The sequence below is a fragment of the Canis aureus genome, chromosome 11 (genome assembly GCF_053574225.1).
Source record: "Canis aureus isolate CA01 chromosome 11, VMU_Caureus_v.1.0, whole genome shotgun sequence".
Classification (NCBI taxonomy): domain Eukaryota; kingdom Metazoa; phylum Chordata; class Mammalia; order Carnivora; family Canidae; genus Canis; species Canis aureus.
In genome coordinates this window covers 50,787,625-50,805,964 of record NC_135621.1, presented here as the reverse complement: position 1 = coordinate 50,805,964, position 18,340 = coordinate 50,787,625, and the positions used below count along the sequence as shown (strand labels likewise).

Below are 18,340 nucleotides of genomic sequence, written 5' to 3'. Positions count from 1 at the left end.
AGACGTCAGTGTGTGTGTGTGTGTGTGTGTGTGTGTGTGTGTGTGCACGCGCGCGCGCTCCTGTGTTTGGGGAAATAGAAAGTTTTGCCTGTTGGGGGAGCAATACGGGAAAAGTGAGCCGAGGAGAGGCCGCCGCGGAGAGGGCGAGCCGGCCGGGTGGCGGCGGCGGGCGGGGGCCGGGCGGGGGGGGGCCGGGGGGCGGGCGCCGCGGGGGGGGGGGGGCGGCTGCGGGCTGCGGACGCCGGGTCTGCGCTCCCCGCCCCGAGGCCGGCGGCCCGCGCATCTCCCCGGGGCTCCGCGACCGAGCCCGGCTGCCGGGCTGCAGACCCCGGGGGCGGGGGGCGGGGGGCGGCCTGCGGAGGAGACCCGGGAGCCCCCCGGCCCCGGGCTGGGGCGTGCTGGCCCGTCGGTGCGTCCCGCGGGCCCGGGGCGCTCGGCTCCCCCGCGGCGGGGGAGGGGAGGCGGGGAGGGTCGTCCCCCTGCTTGGGGGGACCCGTCCTGGACGCGTCCTGGACTTGCCGGGCCGCGGGAACTTGTTGACAAGTGAAAGCTTGGGAGAGGACCTCGGCTGCGTCCGCGTTTGTTTATGTTCCACGAAGTGACTGCAGATTCACCCTGGAGCCCGTCCGGGCCCCTTTCGGGGGACGCGGCTCCGAGGGGCGCGCTGCCGGCGGCCGCCCGAGCTGGGGGGGGGGCGCCCTGCGGGGGGCGAGCGGCCGCGGCCGCGCTAGTTTCCTCCGTAACCTTTAAACTCTCGCTGGCAGCCGCGGCGGCCGGTCACGTGAGGCGAGCCCGGGGCTGCCGGGGAAGAATTTCCTCCGCGGGGAGCCGGGGCCGGGGTAGGCGGCCGGGCGGGGGACGGCCCCGCGCGGGGGCCGCGGACGAGCGCCCGGAGGCCCTGGGCGCGGCCCTGGCTGCGGCCGCCGCGGGGCCGGGCGCGGGGAGGTGGAGCGCGCGGGGCCGGGCGCTGCGAGGGTGCGAGCCTCGGCCCCCCGTGCGCCCGGCCCACGGAGCGCTTACTTATCTGGCGCGGCCCTGAGCGTGGGCCAGAATGTAAAACCCATCCCTCCATTGCATTTTTCTCAGCGGAAAAGGTTATCGTTGCCTGTGGCTTAAAGGTTTAAAAAGAGGATTAAAGGCGAGGAAGGAGGCCGGCCCCCGAAGCAGCTGGGTACCCAGCGCGGCACCCGGTCGCAGAAATGATCAGGGAGCCCCAAGGTGATCCTCTCCCAGTGCCCTCCCCGATGCTGTCGTCTCCCGCCGCCTGCCGCCTGCCCCGTAGGATGGGGCAGCTGGGGAGGCAGTGCTAAAATGCAGTCTTGAGGACAGCAGAGCTCTTCTGCGCTTAAAAAGTCGGGATGTGGGACGCCTAGGTGGGCTCAGTTGTTGGGCATCCGCCTTTGGCTCAGGTCGTGATCCCAGGTTCGGGGGATCCAGTCCCACATGGGACTCCCTGCGTGGAGCTTGCTCCTCCCTCTGCCTGTGTCTCTGCCTCTCTCTCTCTTCCTCTGTGTGTCTCTCATGAATAAATAAATAAAATCTTTTTTAAAAAAAAAGTCAGGATATGAAAGTTATGCCTTACGTGGTCACTCCCACCAGCAGATGTATTTTAAAATCTGTTGGCTGGACAAAGTGCAAGGGTGTACATTGCGCTGCTGTTTAATTTTTATATTTTTGATCATCAGAATTTTTTCCATGATTCTTTCTCAACTTGTTTCCTCCTTCAAGGGGCATGTGATGGAAGGCAGTGGCAAGTAGGGCTAGATCTTCTGAAAATTCATTTGGGAAGTAGAGCCAGTCATAGAGCTGAAGTACTTGGCAGAGAGGCAAAATTTAAAGGTTGCTAATAAGCACAGTAATCAAAATGAGTAATACCTTGATGCAATATTTTTAAGGACCTAAATTAATATAAAAGTGGATGAGCATATCCAAAATGTAAATAATTCTAAATGTTGCATTAAAATATCATTTGTTACTGAGTTGATGGGTGCCCCTGAAATGCAATACCTGAGATGATGAGTGCTCCATTTGCTTCCCCCCTCGCCCCAGTCCTGTTGAGGAGTCTAGAGAGGCAAGGATTTCATGAATTTAGGGATCCATGAGTGTTTCATACCTTCTCTGTACTCTTTGTCTCTGAGATTATCATGCAAACAGAGAAGTACGCAGTATTGAAAAACATTGGCCAAATCCTTCCTCTTCAATGTATTACACAGGAGATAAGTTTAGAATTAAGGGCATGCTGAACTTGAACTTTTGGCGTGATAATCATATTCCACTCCTCCCCAGACAAGACTTCCCAGATATACATAAATAAATACGGTCTATTTGCCATCTCAGTGATTAGGCATTCTTAAAACCAATAACCTACAAACTTCTAATAGCACTTCCCTGTGACCTGGGTATGGTTGGCAGGCTGTCACACCATGTGAATAATCAAGCTGCGATTCTCAGATGTGACCAACACCAGGGTGGCCTCCTTTTTTGTGTGTGTTTTAACCACTTTTTAAGTTTTTATTTCAATTCCAGTTAGTTAACATACAGTGTAATTTTAGTTTCGGGTGTACAATATAGTGATTCCACACTTCTGTACAACACTGGATGCTCATCACAACAAGTGCATGCCTTTTAATTACAAGTCTGAAAAGGAGGTTGGGGGGGGGGGGAGGTTGAATGACCTGGCCAAACAAACTGCCTGTGTTGTACTGAATATTTAAATATAAAGGGAAAATGCTGGTACAAACATTCCTAACCTCTTGCTCTTATTACATCCTTATTTCTGAATAAATCTCTGACCTTCTTACTCTCAAAGTTGGCAGAATATAAATCTGTATGCTCCAGGATCACCATGGAGACGCAGGATGTGAGCTTCTTTAAGGAAAACCCTTAAATTTACCTGAAGGGGAGGATTGGGGAGGGGAGGTGTCTAAAATAACCCTTTGCTCCAGATTCACGTGAAAAGAAAAACAAGCCCTTATAGGTGGGAAAGTTTAGAAAGCAAAATTCCAATCAATAATTATTGCCTACTCTATTCTTCTCTAGGCCCCTGTATGCAGTCCTGGAAGATAGGACAGAGATTGGCATTGGTATTGAGTAAGATGCCCTTTGGATTCCAACTATGGCCTAGTTATTTTGTGATCTTTGGGAGAGGGAAAGGAAGAACGATGATTTCAGAATTTAACAAAGGTGACCAAGAAAGTGCTTTGAAAATCAAGCTGGTGGGGAAAAAGATCGATTGCACTAGAGACCTCGGGGCCACAGGGTAAGTGCTACACTAGAGAGAGCACAAAGGCAGGCTCACCCCTTGCCCGAGGAAGGCATGGCCCCAGCAGGCCTAGACTTTTCAGTAGGCAAAGAGGAGAGGGAAGGGTGCTGGAGGCAATGAGAACAGAGTATGCAGAGCCCAAGTAGGTCAGAGCACAGCTGACTGGGACGAGTAGCCATCAGGTGGGCCTGGCAAGTTGGCAGGCAGTAAGAGGAGCTGCAGTAGGTTGCATGGCATAAAGACTCTGTGGAGCCTATAAATGAGTTTGAAATTTTTCCTTCAGAGACACTGATCATTCTCAGGTGGGGAATAGCATAACCAGAGTTAATACCTTAAAAAAGTAATCGTGCAGGGATGGATATATTTATCTTTTGCAATTTCCCCCCAGAAGACACCTTGGGATGTTAGAGAGATAGAAGATCCACGTCTTAAGATGATCTACTCTAATAAAAAAAGACAGCCTGTGGGTATTGTTTGGATGGGTTAAAGGAAGCAGAGAGGGGATGCTAGAACCTCAGACTAGCATATCAATATTCACGTCTTTGTTGCTGTGCTAGTTGGTTGCCATTTATAGAATGTTAATGGCTTCTGCTTAAGGTCGGCCTGGTCAGGGACCGTCATCCATTCCACACATGCTACGAGGAACAGAATTCAACCACCTGGGCCATCTGATGGCATATGCAGCCATGCAATGACACAGGAAACCTTCCAGAGTTCTGTTGGCCCTGCCTGGCCTAGCCCCACCCGAGTTCCAGCCCCATTCCCAACCCCACGGTAGGTCCTTCCTCTTGTTGTGGGTCTATGTCTGGCCTGCCATGTCTTCTTATTTTGGCCCTGTCTCTGCTTTGAACTCTGTTGCAGTGACCCAGAGACCAAGCTTCACTCAGAATCTGCAAAGAGATGGAGGGATCAGAGGTAAGCCCATAGAGCTTAAAGGCAGATGCAGGCAGGAGGTGGCCTGCTGCTCCTCCTTCCTCAGTTCCTTTGACCCTGGATCCCACTCCATCAGGCATTGTCTGGAAAGTAACATCATGTACCACATCTTTGGGGGTGATGTTGGGCTGCATTTTGGGACATTTTTTTTTTCTTAAAGATTTTATTTACTTATTTATTTAGAGAGTGCACGAGCAGGGGGAAGGGCAGAGGGAGAGGGACAAGCAAACTCCTTGCTGTGTGGGGAGACTGATACAGGACTTGGTCTGAGGACCCTGAGATCACCACCTGAGCCAAAGTCAACCCACTGAGTCACCCAGGTGCCCTGCATCTTGGGACTTTTAAGTATATAAATTAATCCATGGGCCTTGCTACGTACCTGTTATGTTCTCAATCCTGGGGCAGGTGCTCTAGGGAGGACAAATAGATAAACTGATGATTCCTATTCCAGCAGGTGAACTAGGAAGACCAATTCAGACATTTATTTAGCAGTTGGTATTGAGTCCCACATCATTTGGAACACTGGAGAAGCAAAGATGATGACACACAGTGACCCTTTATTAGTCGGAACGGGCCACGTCATACTGCTGTAATAAATAGTCCCAAATCCCATGGTCTTAAAATAACAGGTTTCTCCTCACGCTGCTCTAAGTCCATGGCAGGTTGGCTGGGAGCTCTGCTCTGCGTTGGTATCATTCTCCCTCCTGCATGATAAGTCACTATCTGGAACTTAGGTGGTCATAGGCGGCAAGCAAAAGAACCTCTCAAGGGTCTTATCCAGGCACCTAACTAGTCCACTGGATGTGCTCAGTGACACTCACTTTTGCTCACTGGTTGTTAGCTAGAACCAGTCATGTGGCCTCTCACCCCCAACCACTTCGGGACTGGGAAGTTCTCCTGTGTGCAGGGGTGAGGAGACTGGGCTATCTGGTGAAGAACAGTGAACAACACCATAGACCCTGTCCTCAAATATCAGGGGCAGAAAGATGACTCAAGGCAGCACACAGTAAATGATAGGTAAAAGCACAGTCAGAAAGTGCTACAGAAATTTAGAGGTTGGGGACGCCTGGGTGGCTCGGTGGTTGAGCATCTGCCTTCGGCTCAGGGCAGATCCCAGGGTCCTGGGATCGAGTCCCACATCAGGCTCCCCGCAGGGAGCCTGCTTCTCCCTCTGCCTATGTCTCTGCCTCTCTCTGTGTCTCCCATGAATAAATAAACAAAATCTTAAAAAAAAAAAAGAAGAAGAAGAAAAAGAAATTTAGAGGTAACAACAATCACAATCAGAGGGAAACTGGGGATCCCTGGATGGTGCAGCGGTTTGGTGCCTGCCTTTGGCCCAGGGCGCGATCCTGGAGACCTGGGATTGAATCCCACGTCGGGATCCTGGTGCATGGAGCCTGCTTCTCCCTCTGCCTATGTCTCTGCCTCTCTCTCTCTCTCTCTCTGTGACTATTATAAATAAATAAAAATTAAAAAAAAAAAGAGGGAAACTGTTTGATCCCCCTTGGCCCTGGGCCACTGGCATGCAAAAGACTGGAGATGTCACAGAGAATCCAGCCTGTATCAGAACCAGCAGCCACCTCAGGCCCTCTCCCCTTCTCTCAGAACAGAACATTTCATCTCACAGGACCTAGAGGTTCTACGGGCGACTTCAGAACCAAATCCACAGCAAGGGGGCATTTGGACACAATAGAACTAATACTTATTTGTTACATGCTGCAAGATTTTGGAGATCACCTGTGTGATTCTTGATATTCTTTTTTCTTATTAAATTCCTCTATGAAATGAGGAAACTGAGACCTAGAGAAGTTAATGGACTTGCCACACAAGGGAATTTTTCACAATAACCAAAGAAGGAATTAATTAGAGGTCTCAAATCAACTCTTAGGCTTCCTAGTTGGAGTTTACTGGTTATCCTACACTGTCACATTAGAACCAATGAAATGTCATTTAATGATAAGAATTCCAATTACACTTTAAGGCCTTGGAAACAAAATTTCTGTAAATCAAAGGTCCATGATGTTTTAATAATTGGTTCCAAACTTAACTGGCCTTAACACAATAGGATTTAAGAGATTTATTATAACTCTTGGTGGACTATGATATTCACAGAGTTCTTTCTTAGGTTTTGGGGATACGTGTAAACACAGTCCTTAAAACTAAAGGACTCGATTCTTCCTCAACTTCTCTATCCTTGAGTCTTGTCTCCTAACACCAATTAGATACATCTTCGGTATATAGTTTTATGATACCTGCACCAAGTGCAAACAGCTGTTTCTGTGCACTCTGGTGGCTAATTCATCATTTAGCAGAAGAATTGATCTTACTGTTCAGTGAAACCATTTTTTTTATTTTTAATTTTAAGTAGGCTCCACGCACATTGTGGGGCTCAAACCCACGACCTGGTGAGCAAGAGTCACTTGCTTAGCTATTGAACCAGCCAGGCGCCTCCCCGCCACCACCACCACCACTTTTTTATCTGACTGTTCAAATTAGGTTATATATCTCTAATCCATTCTGAACATTTGGTCAATCCATTTCTACTTCTAATTTCCCTTTAAAGAGTAAGGAGCGAAGTCTCCAGGGCAGGGAATATTGCCTTCTTGTCACCGATGACAATCATTTAGGTGTAACAGACGTACAATCTGAACTAGTTAAACCCACAGGTTTTGTTGCAACCGAGATATGATGCATCCTTCTCTCTTCTTCTTCTTCTTTTTTTTTTTTTTTAAGATCTTATTTATTTGTTCATGAGAGATACACACAGAGAGAGAGAGAGATGCAGAGACACAGGCAGAGGGAGAAGCAGGCTCCCTGGGGGGAACCTGATGTGAGACTCAATCCCAGGACCCTGGGATCACAACCTAAGCCAAAGGCAGACACTCAACCACTGAGCCACCCAGATGCCCAAATCTTCTCTCTTTTAAGGCCTAACCCCTCCCTGTCCCAATCCTTATTCCTCTATCTGAAGCTATAGATCCTCCTCCCTGAACCCTCCCAACCACTTCCCCTTGCTTCTCCTCATAGTCTTGACCTCTGCCTGAACTAGTGTTTTGTTTTGTTTTGTATTTATTTGGGACCTGTCTTAATTGTACCACTTCCCCAAAAGGTCTTTAAGTTTGGAGGTGCAGTATGACTCATCTGGGTACTTACTGTCCAGGATCTCGGACATACTGGGTACAGCCCTCTCTATAAATACTTGTCACAAGGATGACACTCTGAAATAAGAAGAGTGTCACAAATCTTGTTCGCCTCTCTCTTGCTTGTACAGATGAGCGCCTTGGCAACGATTGGCTCGCTCCACTGCGCCGCAACCGAGGACGGAGTGATAAGGTGATTTAGTCCCTGGGCCCGTGGGCAGCCCAGCGGCCGCACCTCCCGGCCTAGAGCCTCCGCGAGCCGACGGCGCCCTCTGGCGGATGCGAGGCCGCCCAGCCGGGCTCCCAAAGCTGGAAGCACTGGGATTGCTTGACCAGCTAAAGGGATAGTCTGGGGGCAGACCACAGGGCATGGGACCAGTGGCCTTAACCGCATGCCCATCATGAACAGGAGACAAACGCAGCCAGCGAGCACCTGCCCTATGAAAACACCATGCTGAATCTTAAAAAGAATTTTTTTTTTTACAACTAAGCTTCTCAAAATGAATTCTGTTCCTATCACTGCATCAGGACAATAGGCCATCCATTTGCCGGTTAAATCCATGCTGAGTTCAGGAAGAACAATGAAGGAGAAGCAGTCCAGGTTTCAGAGAAGTTAGAACTTGAAGGTAAAGGAATGTTGTTACCTCCCGACGGGCCCCAGGGACACACCCCACCTTTTTCCTGACGTCAAACTGCAGGTGAGCTCCTGAAGCTGAGGTGAGGGCTGTGAGAGAGAGCCAAGGAACCCTACTGTCCCCCCCCAGAATGGGCAATATTGGGAGTGGGAGAGAATTGCCCCCCCCCCCCCCCCCCCCGCTGCTCCTCTCATTCCAGCAGATAACCCAGTTTCATTTTCTGACAAAACACTGAACCATCAGCCCAGGGCTCCCGTGACTTTCTGCCACCTAACCCAACAAACACTTAGGAAGGAAGAAAGGACAAGCATCCTTCCTCTATCCCACCAGTTGTCACGGCAGAGGGTCCCTCCAGTCCAAGGCCCTGCCTGTGTCCTGGACCTGTGACCCAGCCTGACTTCTCGGGGACTCTGCTGCTGGCCACCTCTCATTCTCTCCCTCAGCCCCCCCTCAACCCCGCCATTCTTCCCCATCCCATTAGACTCACCCATCCTAAAAACCATCTCACACTCTGCCTCACCTCACATTGCTCTTGGCCACCTCTCAAACCTCTTCTCCTCCCTAAACTCCTTAAGAGTTATATATGCTTCCTGTCTCCTCTTCTTACTCTCCATCCCACCTAAGCCTGAGCACAGATGCTGGGGCTCTCCGAGACACCTCTTGTTGAGGGAACCAATTGTCTCCACCCCGCCAAGCTCATCTGTGGAGTCCACAGCGTACTTAACCACTCTTTTGGTACCACCTGATACTGTTCCCTCCTTGAAATGCTCTCTTCCCTTGGTTTCCATGACGTCTGAGCTCTCCAAAGTTTTCTGCCTGCCTCCTTGACTTTTCTCTTCCAGTTTTTTCTCCTCTACTTGGTCTTTCCCATCTCTTAAATGCATCATTATTTTACAGTTACACTGCAGAATGTTAAGACATTTATGCAAAAGTTGTCTCGGTGACCTTAGGTGCAGTGAACTTTGAAAGGAGGACAGATCACTGTGGCATGGAGTAGTAAGAGAAGCCCTCAAGAAGGGAGCGAGATGGAAATTGGAAATAGAATGGTGATAGAATATCAGAGGCAGGATTGCCCATGAAATGCACAGCAGGGAAAATCTATCAGGTGACTATTAAGCATCTTTTTTGCTAGGTATGTCATAAAATAAAGACATGAGTCCCTAGACTAAATTTTAGTTAACATTCCATTAAATAGCAATTGATAGAGCTGGAAAGGGTAGAAAAAGGGGAAGAGATGCGCAAGGGCTTCCTGGAGGGGGCAGGGCTTGTGGGCTATTCTGCTCTGTATAAATTAGGGTAGGCTAACCGTTCCAACAGGTATGCTCCCAGTGTATAAAAGCTCAAACACAATAGATGTTGATTTCTTACTCACCTAACAGTACTGAATGAGTGAACAGGTCAAAAGGGTGGCCCTGTCTCTCCAGGCTTCCACAGTCACTCTGGGGGCTGAAGCCAATGGAACCATCCACAAAGAGAAAAGATCATGGAACAGCCTGGAGCACGGAGCCTGGAAGGTTGTTAATGGGTGAAGTCACCTACATTCCACTGGCTATGACTTAGTCATATGGCCATACATACCTGCAAGGGAGGTTGGGAAACATAGTCTATTAGAGAACCAAGAAGAAGAGGTGAGCAGAGAGCAGCAGCTCCCACTAGGTCCTTTCCTCCTTTGCTGGAGATCAGGATGCTCCCCTTGGGTTAACCAAGAGTAGAAATTTGATCCCTTCTCTGTTTTCCTTATTCTTTTCCCACTTGATGTATGAAAAAGAGCTATGAGGACCCTGCAGCTGTGAGAAAAGATGCAGGTGCAGGTGTGGGCCAAGAGAAGGGTGATGAGCAGGAGAAAGAGAGCAGTTTTGAGCTACAGGTGTCCGGAGAGGATGCTCTTCCAGCACCTCCCCCCTGCCCATTACAATGCCAGGTTGCTCTCAGGTTTGGTGCAGGTGTGATATGGCAAGAGACAACACCTATTGTTCCCTGGGAGAAGGGTCCATTCTCAACCCACAAATGAACTTGGTCAAGGTCCTTCCCCCAGATGACCTTGGAAGGTGGAGTGAGTCACAAGGCAGAGACTTCAAATGTAAAAATATTCTGTACTCTGAACTTTTTAGGGAGATTTTATATCCATTCTCCCTTTATTGCTCCCTTCTCAACCACAAGTTCAGGGCAAGTATCATTATTCCCATTTTACCTATGGGGTAACTGAGAAGAAAAAGCAACTCAGAGAAGGTGGAGGACTCAAGTGCACACAGGAGCAGAGCCCAAAGCAGGCCCTGGTTTCCTAGAAGGAGCTTTCCTATGATGACTAACGTTACCAACCTTTTCTGTGTAAAGGTCAAGGCTTAGTGGGTTGAATGTTCTGTTCTGGAATTTTCTGGGGAAAATGACCCTCCAAGGATGCCTCATGGTCTTGCAAGACACAGGCTGCTGCTCCAGCTCATGGGCTGCATGGAGACATGGGCTCCAACGTGCAAGTCATTCTATCCACTCTCTGCCCAGGACTGTGAGGGTGCATTCACATCATGGTGGAACAGGCAAGGTACTGGCTGCACAGAGAGGAAATAGGGTATTCAGAACCCCACCTTTGAAACTTACACCTACTAGGGCACCCTGCTTTTGGAGAAGGTACTAACATCACCCTCCTCTGGGTTAGGATAGATGTCTCTCAAGTTCTTATTTCACTGAAGGATTTTGTTTTTCTAAAAATGCTTTATTTATTCATGAGAGAAACAGAGAGAGGCAGAGACATAGGCAGAGACAGAAGCAAGCTCCCCACAGGGAGCCCAATGAAGGACTCGATCCCAGGACCCCAGGATCAGGACCTGAGCCGAAGGCAGATGCTCAACCACTGAGCCACCCAGGCATCCCTGTAGGATTTTATTTTGAAAGTCAGTCTCTCTTTACTTCTCCTTCCTCCCTTCTCCTGTCATCTCTTTCTTGGAACCTGTTGCACCACTGGTTAACCTCTGGCATGGAAAGCTTCTTCTGGATTGCTTTATTCCTACAAATGCCAATGCAGGTTCCTGTTCTTTGAAGCGTAGACACCAAGCCTGAGCACTTTCTCCTGGGACCCAAGATTTCTCAAACAGCTGGGAGGAAAGGTAGAGAAGCCCTGCCTACGGCTAGTCCTGTTAACCTCTAGGATGTGCCAACTCAGGGCCTTGCACTTTGGGAGGGACCCTGGTGTCTTGGGGGTTAGGGAAAAGAGGAGAAAAGATGCTTTTCTTCTCGCTCCCTGAGAACTGTGGCAGATTTTTTTCCATCAGTGGATGCTGTGCCCTGTTATTCCCTCTGCCAGGACTCCGTGGCCCATCCAGGGGTGGGGTGTCGCAGCTTAGCTGGCATTTCTTCCAAGAGACTCCTCTGAGCCCCCATTAGCCCTGAATACATGTCACTGTCAATGTAGGTCGTTGGCTTCCCCTTGCTTAAACTTTAGGGTCCTCCCTTGCTCCTTGCAAAAGCCTTTAGCTAATTTTATATTCTTTTTCCTAAAGAGGGCTTATAGAAGTTGTTTAAGTTTTGGGCCACGTGAAACCTGGGTCTACTTGTGGTCTTTCCCATTACTCTGTGAACTCCCTGATTCAGGGCTGTGTGTCCAATTCCCTGGGGTACTCTAGAGCATAGCTGAGGCTCTCAATGGATAGGTGTTAAATGAAAGAACAAAAGGAAGAAAGGCTCTTTAGCCGGTGCTTAGAAGACCAGTAGTTCTCATTAAGAAGCTTCAGCACTGTCACCTGGGCAGTTGGAATGGGCTGGCAAGTGGCTGTCAATTCAGCACAGCACAACAGGGATAAGGGTGGGAGGGTGGGGGTGGCATCCAGCCTGGAAGGTCAGGGACTTCATTTATAGAATCTTGGGCATATCACCTGCCTCTCAAATGGTTTATTCAACTGTAACAAGGAGTTTGTAACAACTCCTCTCCAGAATAACAATAAATATTGTATTACAGATAGGTACAGTACCTGGCACTGAGTCCCTCTCAGGAAATTTCTTTCTATATTGACTCCCTAAAGAATATTTCATTTTTAATCCTTTTTCTATCACTGACAGTTCTCCCAAAGCTACTTATAGCCTTTTAACCAGGTAGTTCCTGAACAACAAGGTTTGGGTGAAGGATCCAAGCTCACAAAAGAATTTGAGCTGGGCCCAGCATCCCAATAAGAATGACCCTGAGGGGCACCTGGGGTGGCTGTCAGTTAAGCATATGACTCTTGATTTTGGCTCAAGTCATGATCTCAGGGTTGTGAAATTGAGCTTCAGGTTGGGCTCAGTGCTGGGCATGAAACCTGCTTAAGATTCTTTCTCTCCCTCTGCCCCTCTACCCATCCCCTCATTCTAAAAGAGAAAGAAAGAAAGAGAGAGAGAAAGAGAAAAAGAGAGAAGAAAAAGAAAGAAAGAAAGAAAGAAAGAAAGAAAGAAAGAAAGAAAGAAAGAAAGAAAGAAAGAAAAAAAGGAAAGGAAAGGGAAGGGAAGGGAAGGGAAGGGAAGGGAAGGGAAGGGAAGGGAAGGGAAAAAAGAAAAGAGAAAAGAATGGCCCTGGAAACAGGTCTGGGGTATCCCCCTATATACTACTCCTTCCTACAAGTCAGGAACTTGAATAAAAATATAAATAATAAGGAAACAAATCACATGGCTAACTAGCTTCCCTTTGCAGCCAGGTTGAGTTTTCCAGTCCTTTAACCCAACTGGAACCCGAATTTATGTATACTTCTCAGTGGCTATAAAGTAGTAATTATTTCTCTCTGTCTCACAGAGAAGAAACTAAAACTGAAATGGCATCGAGCCACATGGCAGGCAAGCAGCAAAGCCAGAAATGCAGGCTGGGTCCATGGTCTCACCACCTTACACGCAGCTTCCTGTCCCCTGTCCCTCAGTGTAGGATTGACACACACACTACTCAGTTCAAGTTCCCGCTCTGACTCCCTCATCTCGTGGGAACAAGTGTATGTGCCAATGCAAGAAACAACCTTGCCAACACAACATGCAGAGTGTCGTTGTGGTTTTTCTCTAACGAGAATTGAGAAGTGGTAAATGTTTCTCACGTTTTTCCTCTGGTGACGTCCACACATTCTGCGTTTGCCTGTGCCCAAGCCTGAAAAATCAACAGCAAAGTGGGTGGAGCTTGCAGAAGGCAGGATGGAGGGGGAGGGGCATTTAACAATTTATTACAATACAAGTTCCGCTATTCCTTTCTTAAAATAGTAATAGTAGTAGTGGTAATAATAACAACAATAATAATCCTAATAATAGCTAACGACCATTAACTGAGAACTATGTGCCAGGCATTAATTTTAACAACTTTTATTTTATCATCAAAACAACTCAGTGGAACAATATTACCATATATCTCCAGTTCTAAGATACGCTTCTCTAAAAAAATGAAATAAAATCACATTTTAACATCTTATAATCCAAGATAAGTTCTGTGTCACACTATAATTGCTGGCAAGGTTTTTAAAAATCTCTTACTAGTACATAAAATTGGGGTGCATTTTACAGATGGTGAGATGGAGGAAAACTAAGCAGTGTATCCAGGGTCCCACCACTCGTATGTAGCACAGCCTGGATTCAGACACAAGTGTTCTAGATCCAGGGCCCACCCATTTATTTGCTTGTTTGTTTTGCAGTCTCTGGCATCCTGTATACATCTTCCCTAACAGCCCTATGTCCACCAGGAGCTGGGATCATGCCGACGGCACACTTTATAAAATAGCATATGTATGTTTTTAATACATACAGATTTTAACTTGCACATATAACTATGATTCTATTCTGTCTTACAGAAAACTCTGAATTTAGAAACTGCCTTGAGAAAAAGAGGCCAAATTAAACCTGGCTGGGTAGGCTTGCGGTGAGAAAGGCAGGCAGCAAAGAGTTCCCAAAAGAAAATACACTCTTATGGTTGCTTCATACTTTTTTTGGCCTTAAGTTACTTTCACATTCTGGCCTCAGTTTCTCCAACTGTAAAATGAGAGGCCTGCTTCCACTCCAAACCACTTCCAAACTCTTTGATGGTGCATCTTTAACATTTTAAACATTTGAACATGCATCTTCAATAGACGTATCCTTTTTATTTACAAAGAGTAAAATGTATGTATATGTATGTGTATAGTTCTATGAATTTTAACACATGTATAGATGTGTACAACCACCACCCCAATAAGAATAGATCAGTTCTATTACCGGCTCTGAATTCCCTTGTTTAGCTCTGGTAGTAAAATTGCCCCCATCCCTAACCTCTAGCAACTACTGATTAGGTCTTCATCTCTATTGTGTTGCCTTTTCCAGAATATTATGTAAATGGAACCTTACATATGTAACCTTGTGAGACTGGTTGCTTTCACTTGGCAGAATGTCTTTGAGCTTCATCCATGTTGTTGAGTGTATTGATAATGTGCTCCTTTGTATCACTGAGTAGTGATCCCCTGAAAGGGTATACTATGTTTTTCTTAGCCATTCACTTATTAAAGGGCATTTAGGATATTCCCAGTTTTTTTTGTGATTATGAATAAAGGTGCTATAAAGATTTGTGTATAGGTTTTTGTGTGAACATAAGTTTTCAATTCTTAACAGTAATTATCTAGGAATGGGATCTGTTGGATTATACAGTAAATATATACTTAACTTCATAAGAAACTGCCATAGCTCCCATCTGCCACCTACAATGACAACAAAAATTTAAAAAGACAAGAAAAAAAAAAAAACAACATTGTCAAACTGTTTCCGGAGTGTACCATTGTGCGTTCCCACACATATGGCAGCATATGATGGTTCCAGTTGGTCTGCATCCCCACCAACATTTCGGCTGCTGTTTTAGTCATTCTAATAGGTATTTTGTTGTGGTTTTAACTTGCACTTTCATAAGGACTAATGATGCTGAGCATCTTTTCATGTGCTAATCAACGATATCTACATCTTTTTGGGTGAAGTGTATTCAGATCTTTTGCCTATTTTTTAAACTGGGTTGTTCTCTTATTGTTTTGAAGTTTATTTCTGTATTCTGGATACAAGTCCTTTGTTGGATATGTAATTTATTAATATTTGCTCCAAGTTTGTAATTCTTCTAACAATGTCTTTTGCAAGAAAACAGTTTCAATTTTAATTTTATGGGTCAGTTTTTTAATTTCTGAGAACCCTTTGCCCAACTCAGGGTCACAATTTTTTTCTCCTATGATTTTTAAAATAAAATCTATACTCTTGATTTTACATGTAGATCTATGATCCATTTGAGGCTAATTTTTCTATAAAATACATTGATGTATAGGTTGAAGTCCAATTTTTTTTGCATATAGATGTCTAGTTGTTTCATCTGTTGAAAGGACTATCCTTTATCTACTGAATTGTTTTCCTACCTTTGTAAAAAATCAATTGATCATGAACTGTACATTTTTAAATGATTAAAACAGTAAATTTTATCGACATGAATTTTATCTCAGTAAAATAATCTATCTTAAAAATCAATTGATCAGGGCAGCCCCCGTGGCACAGCGGTTTAGCGCCGCCTGCAGCCCGGCGTGTGATCCTGGAGACCTGGGATGGAGTCCCGCATTGGGCTTCCTGCATGGAGCCTGCTCCTCTCTCTGCCTCTCTCTTCGCTCTCTCTGAATGAATAAATAAATCTTTTTTAAAAAAATCAATTGAAAAAAAATCAATTGATCATATTTGTAATGATTTATTTCTAGACTCTTACTCCATAGGTCTATTTTATTTAGGTCTAAAAATTCATCAGTACTGCATTATCTTGATTACTTAGCTTTAGATTAAGTTTTAAAATTGAATAGTGTGAGGTGCACCTAGGTGGCTCAGTCGGTTAAGTGGCTGACTCTTGGTTTCGGCTCAGGTCATGATCTTGCCGTTGTGGGACTGAGCCCTGTGTCTAACTCTGTGCTCAGCTCAGAGTTTGCTTCAGATTCTCTCTCCCTCTCCGTCCAGCTCATGCTCTCTCTCTCTAATAAATAAAATCTTAAAATTAAAAAAAAAATAAAATAAAGTTGAATTGCATGAGTCCTCAAATTCTGTTTTTCTTTTCCAAAATTATTTTGGTTACTCTAGATCTTTTGCCTTTTCATGTACATGAAAAGAATCAGCCTCCCTATATCTATAAAAAGTCCTTCACGGATTTTGACTGTTATTGCATTAACTCTCTAAAATCAGGGGCATTGGGTGGCTCAGTTGGTTAAGCATCTGCCTTTGGCTCAGGTCATTATGTCTGCTACCATTTACTTTTCAGAGTCTTCCGATCACTTCTCCAAGCATTCTGTCCAGTTTTTTAATTACTTACTTGATCTTTCCTGAAATACTGATGTTTGTAGATTTCTTTTTTTCTTTTCTTTCTTTCTTTTTGAGTGAGAGAGAAAGAGAGGCAGTGTGAGGGGATGGTGGGGTAAAGGGTAGAGGGTGAGGGACAGAGAGAGAATCCCATGCTGGCTTCATGCCCAGTGTGGAGCTTGACGCAGGGTTCAATCCCATGACCCCAAGATCATGACTTGAGCTGAAATCAAGAGTTGGATGCTTAACTGACTGAACTACCCAGGGCCCCTGTAGATTTACTTTTTAATGAATTTTAAACATGTATTATTTTATTATATGAAATGTAAATAAAGAAAATTCAAGCAGATAAAATCTTTCACTTCCAACTAAGAATAACAAGGATAGGATTTATCTATCCATCAAAACAATCATAAAAAAGACAAAATATATGAAGCAATGATTTTTTTTTTCAAGATGCTTGATGTCAGGCAATAATGAATAGTGATCCCTTGGGATGTGATCCCTGGGTGGCTCAGCGGTTTAGCACCTGCATTCAGCCCAGGGCGTGATCCTGGAGACCTGGGATCGAGTTCCGCATAGGGCTCCCTGCATGGAGCCTGCTTCTCCCTCTGCCTGTGTCTCTGCCTCTCTCTCTCTCTCTCTCTCTGTGTCTCTCATGAATAAATAAATAAAATATTTTTTAAAAATAGTGATCCCTTTGAAATGGGAAACAAACAAAGCAAGCCCTATGATTGACCCAGCTTAATGACTTTAGAGTTTCCAGGCCATAGTGCAGTGAGGAGGAATCCAGATAGACCCTGGTGGACTGCTGAGCTGGGGAGGTATAGTTGACAGCCTGGGAGACAGTAGCTAAAAACTGTATGACATAGTACTGAAGAGGTATAACACACAGTATTGTACAGAGGGGGATACTCTGGATATGTAAAGAGGACCTCCTCAGGTTTTTTTTTTTTTTTTTAAAGATTTATTTATTTATTCAGTCAGAGAGAGCAAGAGAGAGGCAGAGACACAGGCAGAGGGAGAAGCAGGCTCCATGCAGGGAGCCCGATGCGGGACTCGATCCCAGGTCTCCAGGATCACACCTCGGGCTGCAGGCGGCGCTAAACCGCTGCGCCACCAGGGCTGCCCCCTCCTCAGGTTTTAATCCATGTACCAATTAGTGTACTGCCTGAGAAAGAATCACCTGAGAGCATTAGAAAGAATAGTGCCTAGTGCTAGGAAGGATGCCTCTTCCCATCAGCAAGAATGGGAAACCTCTTTATTCACAGGGTATTGAGTATTTAGAAAGATCTTCCCTTATTAGTGGGGAAAATTAGTTTTAAATTGAGCATTGCTCCAGTTCTGCATAATAATTTTAAAAGTAATATCCAAAAGAATCAAAGTATTTACAACTAACTTAACTGCACCCCAGAACAAGGCTTAGGAATATTCAAGCATAAATAAAAATGTCCATTGTGCAACAAGTTAAAAATCACAATATCTAGCATCCAATAAAATATCATCAGGGGGATCCCTGGGTGGCTCAGTGGCTCAGCGCCTGCCTTTGGCCCAGGGCATGATCCTGGCGTCCCAGGATTGAGTCCCAACTTGGGCTCCCTGCATGAAGCCTGCTTCTCCCTCTGCCTGTGTGTGTGTGTGTGTGTGTGTGTGTGCCTTGAATGAACGAACGAACGAACGAACGAATAAATAAATAAATAAATAAATAAATAAATAAATAAATAAATAAATAAATAAAATCTTTAAAAAAAAATCATCAGGTATGCAGGGTGCTTTGCTGGCTTACTCAGTTCAGACTGCAATTCCTGATCTTGGGGTCATGGGTTCAAGCACCATATTAGGTGTGGAGCCTACTTAAGAAAAATTACCAGGAATGCAAAGGAGCAAGAAAATGTGTCCCATAATGGGGAGAAAAATAAATTGAAATAATTGAAACTGATGAAGAACTTGCACAGATGTTAGAATTAGCAGACAAAAACATTAAAAGTTAGTATAACTCAATTCTATATTTCCAAAAGGTTAAATAGAGATAGACAATATTAAAAAGGCACAAACCCGAACATCTAGTGATATAAACTACAATATATGAGAGGAAAATCCAC

At 45.7% G+C, this 18,340-nt stretch overlaps 1 protein-coding gene across 2 annotated transcripts; it reads left to right on the top strand.

Moving 5' to 3' along the window:
- The first annotated feature begins 946 nt into the window (after window positions 1–946).
- On the top strand, window positions 947–15,072 carry LOC144324065 (uncharacterized). Of its 2 annotated transcripts, XM_077915269.1 has the most exons (7): window positions 947–1,218; window positions 3,040–3,259; window positions 3,860–4,036; window positions 4,124–4,177; window positions 7,467–7,528; window positions 7,864–8,033; window positions 13,754–15,072. In XM_077915269.1, the coding sequence occupies exons 1-5, from the start codon at window positions 1,200–1,202 to the stop codon at window positions 7,468–7,470; spliced, it is 474 nt and encodes a 157-aa protein (XP_077771395.1). In that variant the 5' UTR covers window positions 947–1,199; the 3' UTR covers window positions 7,471–7,528; window positions 7,864–8,033; window positions 13,754–15,072. The 2 variants fall into 2 exon arrangements, with proteins under 2 accessions (XP_077771395.1, XP_077771394.1); XM_077915268.1 differs by having other exon boundaries at window positions 7,467–8,033.
- The last annotated feature ends 3,268 nt before the right edge of the window (window positions 15,073–18,340 follow it).

Bases quoted from the DNA above. Each gene is read 5' to 3' on its own strand.
- LOC144324065 (XM_077915269.1), top strand. The intron at 3,260-3,859 runs GTAAGTGCTACA...CTTCTGCTTAAG, and splicing joins AGAGACCTCGGGGCCACAGG to GTCGGCCTGGTCAGGGACCG. The intron at 4,037-4,123 runs GTAGGTCCTTCC...ACTCTGTTGCAG, and splicing joins GCCCCATTCCCAACCCCACG to TGACCCAGAGACCAAGCTTC.